The sequence below is a fragment of the Sebastes fasciatus genome, chromosome 1 (genome assembly GCF_043250625.1).
Source record: "Sebastes fasciatus isolate fSebFas1 chromosome 1, fSebFas1.pri, whole genome shotgun sequence".
Taxonomy (NCBI): Eukaryota; Metazoa; Chordata; class Actinopteri; order Perciformes; family Sebastidae; genus Sebastes; species Sebastes fasciatus.
In genome coordinates, this window is record NC_133795.1 from 9758304 (window position 1) to 9767820 (window position 9517).

Sequence of the window (9517 nt, forward strand, 5' to 3'; positions counted from 1 at the left end):
AATATTTCATAGTAGTACCCAGTGTTCCATTAAATATTGAATGTCTACACATATTCTTTTAGTGGCCATGTGGGACTACAGAGTGCAATGGAGAGTGCTCTTTTAACAACAAACTAGCACACTTCAGCATCCGCTAGCCATTTGTTTTAGGCTCAAGCAAAACAGAGCTACTGTCTGTTGTGTTGGTGCCCCGGGTGTACAGCTGCTTTATAGCTCGTGTTTCATTCGCTCAGCAGACACACACACATACATGAGGGAGCAGATTGTTGGGAGAGTGTGTATTGATTGAATTCCCCACCCCCCCTTTGGCCTCCTTGCAGCGGTAGGCTCTGTGCCAGCTAGATAACCTGATTGTAACTCTCGCTCCGTCTCCATCTTCCCGCCCCTCTAAATCTACTTTGCCCACCCGACCTTTTCCCCCAGTCTCCTTAGCACTCCCTGTCGTTTATCTTTCCGGCTTCTCTACCTTTACACCTCCACGCCGACCTCGCTCTCCTCTTTATCCTGCCATATATCACTCAATTTCTATTTCTCTCCCCTTTGCCCTGCGGACGTCCTCTGTGTCTGTGCTTGCCCTCCCCCGGCCACACATGTAAACACCCTCGTGCTCTCGGTTTAGTCCAGGTTTCATGCAAAATTGCGTTAAAGACTGAGATGCTCCGATCCGATACACTCTGATCTGCATCGGCACCGACTCTGACCTCATTATAGATCCCATGAAATGGGAACTTGAACTTCTTGGAACTGTAAATCTTCAGTGGTGATCTACTGCAGCGCTGAAACCATTCATTGATCAATTTGTTGTTAAACATTCCCATGTTGCAGCTTCTCATTTGTAAAGATGTGCTTATGTGATAGTAAACTGAGTATCTTTGAGTTTTGGACTGTTGGTCAGACAAAATAAGCAAGATGAAGACATGACCTCGGGCTTTAGGAAATTGTGAAGGACATTTTTCACTATGTTCTGGCATTTTATAGACCAATTAAGTCATCACAAATGGTTCAACAAACTCCCCATTCTACTCTTTTTATCCAATCACACTGCCCGTCTCTGGTGGCCCATCAACCGGTTTTAAAAAGGAATTGCTTCACATTAAGGAAGAATTTATACCATACCGTGTTTCAAGATGGCGCCCCATTTATTCACGTCAGTTAGGACTGTCCTCGACCAAAGAAATTCTTAGTCGACTACACGATTTTCTCAACAAATTGATTAGTTGATTTCATTGACAGATCTGCAATACTGAGTTTCTCCACAAAGAATCACACAAAAGCACCACTTGCATCTTGTTTTTACCAGAGATGTGCTCATAAGTTTCTTAGAAATAAGTTATTCCTCCAGCCCTTATTTCAATGAATGTTCCTCAAACGGGAACCAAAAAGGTTTTTCAGAGTTCCTCATACGTTCACCATTTTAAGCCCATATAGCGTGCACATTAGAGTCCATTTCTGGTCGAGCTGACTGACTTCATGCTGGCTCCTCCTCGCTCACATGATTGCGAAGAAAATAATTTATTGATACTGCCCTTCAAGACTTCAATAAATCATTTTGTGTTTGTGACTCTCAGAAATATGTGTGAATCGTTTTACAGTCTTTTCTTCTGCAATTATTGTATAAAGGGAAAAAGTAATTCTGAACGAATATCACAAGACTTTAGATTACTTATGTTCTTAGTCACTGTCATAATGAAATGGTAATATCGCGTAGTAATACACTATACAAATTCCACACACCTTTTAAAGAGGATCTTTTATGCTTTTGTGCTTTTTCCCTTTCCTTTAGTGTGTTATATAGTTTTTTGTGCATGTAAAAGATCTGCAAAAAAGTTACAAAGCCCAAAGTCCACACCAAAGGGAGTTACTCCCCCCCCACAGAAACACTGCTCCTGAACTGCCTGAAACGCCTTGCTTAAAGTCCCGCCTTTTCTTCTGTAATGTGGTGATGTCACCAAGTAATACATTTGCATAATACCTGTCTAGCAGCTAGTTTGGCATGCCGTCAAACAAAGCTAGTTAGAGTGGAGCAGAGTCCGAAGAGTTTGGTTTGGTTGACCATTCAGGAGGGGCAGGAGCTCATACAGAGCGTTTCAGACAGAGGGTAGTAGAAACCCCCCAAAGAGTGGGATCTATGTAGTCACAAGTACTGATAGAAGCTGCATGGCTGCAACCATTTTCTCAAAATCTTCTTCTTCCTCCACCTCTTTTTAGTGCGGAGGCCAGATAAATGGCGGCGACATCGCTGTATTTGCGTCACGGGCCGGTCACAGCGTGTGCTGGCATCCCGCCTGCTTCGTGTGTAGCATGTGCAACGAGCTCCTGGTGGACCTCATCTACTTCTACCAGGATGGGAAGATCTACTGCGGTCGGCACCACGCAGAGAGACTGAAGCCACGCTGCACCGCCTGCGATGAGGTAGACGCCCCTCACATGCACACACACGTGGATGATCATGTGTTAACACATATACACACACATATCACTTACTTGAACATACTGTGCCTGTAATGTGGGACGGCGTCGGTGGAGCTATTTATTAAGTATTTACACACATGGATTTTGCACATGCCTATATAGCGCCAAACTGCTGTCATATGATGCTCACAGGCTTCCCAACACACACTCTGTCACAGCATACATGCAAGTTTCTCTGGTCTAAATGGGGTCAGCTCTCAATACCCTGATCTCCCAGCCATTAGCACTGACTTTCACTCTCTGCAAATGGGGACAAGGACGCTGTTAAAAAGCACCCCGGTGTTTTAACAGCAGCGTAATTAAAAGTAAATGCACCATCTAGACTTTACCAAGTCCCCACACACATTAGCCTCCTACACAAGTCAGTGACAAAGAGGATGATCTAAGAGTGCTTAGCTGCAGAGGAGAAAGTGGTGCGTTATGGAGGGGGAGGGATGGCGAGCCAAGCCTTTGTCCTGTCATTCAGCGGGCAGTAATAACCCAACTGAGGTTTTACCTCCGAGGACCTGTGATAAACGATACTCCTCCTCTCTCCTTTCTTAGATCATCCTTGCGGATGAGTGCACCGAGGCAGAGGGGCGTCACTGGCACATGAAGCACTTTTGCTGTTTCGAGTGCGAGACGGTGCTGGGGGGCCAGCGCTACATCATGAAGGAGGGGCGGCCCTACTGCTGCTCCTGCTTCGAGTCCCTCTACGCAGAGTACTGCGACTCCTGCGGGGAACATATTGGTATGCTGCCGGCATCTATCACTGTTAATACAAACTGCATTAATCCCCAACAAGTCATGCAAAGGAACGCTTACAGAAAAGAAAATATAATGCTAAAATAGGGCTGTCAAAGTTAACGCGATAATAACGCGTTAACGCAAATTAATTTTAACGCCACTAATTTCTTTAACGCATTAACGCAACTTGCGATTGTTATTTATTTTGTAGCAGGCTTTTAAAGCTGGAGTGAAGATACTGGTATCATATGAAACTAGAAAACCTAAGGAATCCACTGGTATTAATCATGTTGTACTAGCTTGCCGGGAAGGAGGCTAAATAACGCTCTAAACTTGGCATGGCCATTTTTAAAAAGGGGTCCCTTGACCTCCGACCTCAAAATGAAAATGGGTTCTATGGGTACCCACGAGTCTCCCCTTTACAGACATGCCCACGTTATGATAATCACATGCAGTTGGGGAAAGTCATAGTCAAGTCAGCACACTGACACACTGACAGCTGTTGTTGCCGGTTGAGTTTGCCATGTTATGATTTGATGCAGTACCTGTGAAAGTTGTTTTGTGTTGATAATTGATTTCCAATAATAAATATATACATGAATTTATATAAAGCAGCATATTTGTCCACTCCCATGTTGATAAGAGTATTAAATACTTGACACATCTCCCTTTAAGGTACATTTTGAACAGATAAAAAATATGTGATTAATTTGTGATTAATCACAATTAACTATGGGCAAACATGCAATTAATCGTGATTAAATGTTTCAATCGATTGACTAACCTATGCTAACCTATGCTGGATACATGGACAAATTAAGTGGAACAGTATTGGGCTGCAGGTTTATTTTAAGGAGGATGAAAGAGTGACCTCATTTTTTTTTTTTGCAGTGAGAAAGAGGAGAAAAGAGCTACAGTAGAAAGGATGTGGCCTGTTTTTTTTAGCAGTTTATCACTGAATGATGTCATGGCCAGGCATGTAAAGCAGGGGCACATAGCAGGAGGAGCACAGAGACCTCAGCTTACAGAGCACAGAAATATATACCATGCAGTGTGAAACCAACCGGGGTCAAAGGCATGGCTTGTATCAAGTGACTTTTCACCCTGAGGATCTGTTTTTATCACAGACACATGCACCAAGCTTACAAATTTCAACATCTCACAGCCTGTGGTGTTAAGAGGCAAACCCACTGAGAGCAGAAACTGGGGTATTTTTCAGCGGGAAACCTTCACATTAGCACCTCTTGGCCCCATGCCACCTCCTGTTAAAAGCTCTGTGTGTGCGTATCCCCCGACAGGATGCCCAGGTGTGATTTTGGCACGTACCTCTCAACAAATTTGCTCTGTAATTATTTGTTAGACAGGATATAGAAAAGTATTTGGCCAGAAAACACAACTGATTATAAATTGAAACCATCAGAAAACATGCTGGAACCAGATGGCACCCATTAGCAAATAGCTGGTTTTCTTTCCCCCTGCAACAACTGCAAAATGCAACGTGTTTATACAATGCTGGGAAAGCTCCATAATGACTTTGCCCCCAGGCGCAGTTAAGTTACAGCCTCCAGCTCTATTTTCTCACTCAACAAGCGACTAATGTGCCACTATTTTCACATGAAACAGCATCTTAAATAAAGAATTTCAAGCTCTTTGATGAACACATGCTTTTTATTTTAATTGTACATTTGTACCCATAATCTTATTTTACATAAACCCATGTGTGTCTTTCCTGCAGGCATTGACCAAGGCCAGATGACGTATGACGGGCAACACTGGCACGCCACGGAGGGCTGCTTCTGCTGCGCCCGCTGTAAACGCTCTCTGCTGGGTCGGCCTTTCCTGCCCAAGCAGGGCCAAATCTTCTGCTCGCGCTCCTGCAGCCTGGGGGAGGAGCCCAACGGCTCGGACTCCTCTGATTCGGCCTTCCAAAGCGCTCGCTCCACCAGAGAGTCCAGACGCAGCTCCAAGGCAGGGAAGAGTGGAGGAGGAGGAGGCGGTGGAGGAAATCAAACTGAGAGATTTTCAGGGGAAGTGGACCCACTGTCTTTACAAATGGATCTCCTGAGTCTCTCCAGCCAAACGCACAGTTTGACTCGCGAGCCGTCTGCCTGGCAGGGCCAAGAGCAAGCAGGTGACGGCTATACTTATGAATCCCAATCAGACCCGACCGCCAACCCCACCCCTCTCCAGCTCCTCAGCCAGTGCAACGTCAGGACTGCCTATAACCCCGCCTGCTCAGGACAGAATAACCAACAACAGCAGGACCACAGGATCAAGGAGAACGGGGGTTTAAAGAGACCGCCCATCTCCGCCATGAAGGGCCACTCTATGAACGACATGTGGTTCCAACAGCCGGCTCCAGAGGAGTACTATCCACCCAAACTGAGGACCCAAAAGAGCTTCACAGAGGTGTCCCACTGTTCCCAGCACCACAACGGCTTCTCCTCCGACAAGCGCTCCATCAGTTTGCACGGCTTTCAGAGGGACAGAGAGGCGGGGCCTCCAGCAGCGACCCAGGTGGCGAGAAGCAGGAACCCCATCAATGCACTTAACTTCACAGAGCAACTGACCCCTCTGGAGCAGACCCCAAGAGGATCCATGGAGTCGCTGGCCCTGTCCAATGCAACAGGTGGGTGTGGCAGTAGCAGTTAAGCTTTGTTTATACTCGTATCGATACAATATTGCCACGCAAAATATTGTGATGCTATGCTGTATCGATTTTTGTGCTTACATTGCAGTTCATGTAATCTGAAGTTCAGCTTGACAAAAGTATCTACTTATATTTAATGGGATGAAGAAAAGGCAAAGTTGACACTAAATTCAACTCTATTTCCCAACAGGCAACTCAGCAGATGGAGGAGGAAAGCGTCAGGAGCACCTTTCTCGTTTCTCCATGCCGGACCTGAGCAAAGACTCTGGAATGAACGTGTCAGAGAAAAGCAACATGGGCACCCTCAACTCCTCAGTGCAGTTTCGTAGCTCTGAGTCCATTCACAGCCTCACCGCCACTCAGCCCTACATGGAAATGGATCCTCCCAGGTCCTCCAAGTACCAGATGCAGTACTGCGACCCCGCTGCCATGGGTATGGGTATGACTCACTTGCCGCCTGGCTTCACCTTCCAGGAGGAGGATAGAGTGAGTTTGGTGAGCAGCGCCAACGCTGCCCGCCTGCCACCCATCAGTGAGCGCAGGGTGGGCGGTGTCGGCGGCGGAGGAGGCGTAAGGGGAGCCGGTATCCGGATAGATGCTCCGGAGGACACTCCCCAGAGGCGCCGGCACCACCACCACCACCGCTCCCGGAGATCCCGTCGGTCTCGTTCAGAAAACGCTCTCAACTTGGTGTCAGAGCGAAGGGCGAGACCTCAAGAAAGACCACAGATGCGCGTCCGCGAGGATTACGACCGTTTCCCGCCGCCAAGGAGCGCCAGGGACCAGTTCGGAGGAGGAGGAGGAGGAGGGGGAAGATATCAGCCCCAACCCTTCAGGCAGTGCCCCAGAACCACTTCAGACCTGACTCTTCAGAACCCCGGGGCCAGCCGACGCACTGGCTTGAACCAATACTCCTGGGATGATTACGATGACGATGGCTGGTGCTCCACCTGCTCTTCATCCTCCGAATCAGAGGATGAAGGTTACTTCCTGGGGGAGCCGATCCCCAGACCCATCCAGCTGCGCTACCTCAGCAACCAGGAGCTCGTCCATAAGTACAACAACGCAGGGATCGCAGGACCCAACCGCGGCGGGCAGTTGCACACCCGCAAACGCAGAAAAAGCAAGAACTGCATCATCTCCTAACATCCTGTGTCGTCTGGTAAAGGAAATGACTCTTTGTCCAGCTTGTGTACACTAACATCTTCCATCTGGAACAAAAAAATAAATAAAACTCACGGTCCATTTATTCAGTGTTGTTGAGTGTTGAATATCAAGTAATTGAAAGTCAGTGATGAATTACAGTGGGTAAACAGTGAAAAAGCAACAGTGTTTGCATGTTTGTTCATTTTAATGTTTCGGAATAACTCCTGAGTATTAAGGCTAAAACAATTACATGCGCAGTTCAAGTCACAACATTTATCAAAAGCTGATGTGCAATTTTTCTTTTTTATCAGAACTTCATTTCCATGCAGGAAACGAGTGTGCAAGGTAGTCAGTTTGGTTCAGTTTAGCTTTTTCATGCAATGTGATTTAGAGATAGGATATACTGTACTATTCAGTTCATAGTATGTACATAGATAAATGAATTAATAATTTCACTTAAGTTAAGGAAGTCCATGTAAATATGGTTGTAAATGAGGCCTCACATATTTTTATATTTTGTATGGATAGAATCATTTATGTATTAAATATCTATAATGTAGAGATAGAAAATGACAAAAACAACTTATGCATGTTTTATTTGGCTGACCTGGTCCTGCATTTGGAATAAAGGAGTATTTCAGTGAGTGTTTTGATTGGCAGCTGGTGTTTCTCTCCAGAGAATGACAACACATGTGGCTGTTGTTCACAAGAGTGCGTAACAAGTCACCTTCTCCATCTGTTTAATGCATAAATGAATGACAATGTGGAGTAGAGGGTGATTAGGAGAGTCACTCTCCGCTGGGTTGTTATACGTGCACGGTAATGGTTGCCGTCACATTCGAACACACAGAGCTCCATTGTCTTGGAAACAGATGCCACTGAAGTTCTGGTTTATTGCATCAGCCTATACAAGTTGGAAACTGCTGACAAAAGTCTGAGGATTTAGTTATTGAAATCTGATGATGCTTTGTGTAAGTATGTAAGGTATGCTAGTGGCTCTAGGGATGGGAGTGCTGGTATTTGGGTCCACACACACACAGCTATTAGATGGATTTCCTTGAAATTTGGCACAGACATTCATTCAGGATGAATTGTAATACATTCGGCGGATCCTCTATCGGTTTAATGTAGTGTCATCATTTTTTTATTTGTTCAATACTTTGGGTGATGACCAAATACATTCAAAACAGTGGGCAACCTCCGGGTCTAAAAAGTGAAGCCAATGAGGAAGTGCCTTAAACCTGCATTCTTTCTAATAGCCTATGAGAAGTCTATGAGAAAATGACCCTACTTCTCACTTGATTTATTACCTCAGTAAACATTGTAAACATGAGTTTATGGTCTCAATCTCTAGTTTCAAGTCTTCTTCAATACAGCATGATGTTCATTCAGTAGGTTATGGTCCCATTTAGAGTTAAATAGATGCTTTAGGGCGTGGCTACCTTGTGATTGACGCTACCAAGGCGTTGTCCGGTCTGGGAGTTGTCTGTGCTTTTCATCTCAAAACTTTAACCCTTTCACCGTGTGTTTTCAGTTCATGAAAGTTAACTAACATTTTGGTTGCCTCAAAATGTCTTGTTCAGTGTACGGTTGTACTTATGGGCTCGCAAGACAGATGAAAAAGATGAGGAATATCAACATTTTTCTCAGACCTATTATAAAATTACGAAGAAAAACAATATACGACTAAAATTACAATATATTCACTTATTATGTACAGAAAAATGAACGTCCATAACCTCCGCCATTTCTGACAAACATCAACAAACACGTCACAACTCGTGAACTCTGAGCTTTCAGAAACTTTCCACTTACGAGGTCGTGAATACAACAAAAGGGGCGCGTTCATATGGTTTCTTCTTGTGAACCCGGTAATTACGACCCCATTTGAAAGCACCATTAGCTCCACCCTCTCCTGTCACTTCTGGTTGCAATAAAACAAGATGGTGACGGCCAAAAACCAAGATGTCGAACTCGAGGCTTCAAAACGGCAGTCCACAAACCAATGGATGACATCACGGTGACTATGTCCACTTCTTATTATTACAGTCTATGATTCAAAACCATTGACATTCACATCAGCCTCAGCTGCACTTTTAGTGTTAGCATGCTAACATGCTAAAATCAGATGTTGAACATTATACCTACTAATCATCAGCATGTCAGCACTTTCATTGTGAGCATGCCATGTTGACATTAACATTTAGCTCTGCTATTCCCAACTACAGCCTCAGTTAGCTGCTAGCGTTAGCCTCTTAGTCTTATCTACATGTCAGAAGCAAGTCAAATCCTGAACAAGTCGACCTCTCCTGTTTAAATATTGGCATACGCAGTATAACAGGTTGTATCTGTGAGAGTTAAGCAGTGTCATACTGTAAATTGGATTGCCTCTGACGTCCATGTGGTCCGGGGATTACTGCCGCTAGCCCCCATAATCCACACACACACACACACACACACACATATGTTTGGAACAAGGTGTGTGAACACCAATCTCTTGATTAGAGGCGTTCAAGCAAGCAC

At 45.0% G+C, this 9517-nt stretch overlaps 1 protein-coding gene across 4 annotated transcripts in view; it reads left to right on the forward strand.

Annotated features, from left to right (window-relative positions):
* prickle2b (prickle homolog 2b) overlaps positions 1-7639 on the forward strand; it is a 119247-nt gene extending 111608 nt beyond the window's left edge. For all 4 annotated transcript variants that reach the window (XM_074618162.1, XM_074618324.1, XM_074618415.1 and 1 more), the window contains 4 exons: positions 2209-2412; positions 3016-3202; positions 4934-5827; positions 6039-7639. In XM_074618162.1, coding sequence (XP_074474263.1) covers positions 2209-2412; positions 3016-3202; positions 4934-5827; positions 6039-6994 — 2241 coding nt within the window. In that variant the 3' untranslated portion in view covers positions 6995-7639. The remainder of the gene's footprint in view (positions 1-2208; positions 2413-3015; positions 3203-4933; positions 5828-6038) is intronic.
* The last annotated feature ends 1878 nt before the right edge of the window (positions 7640-9517 follow it).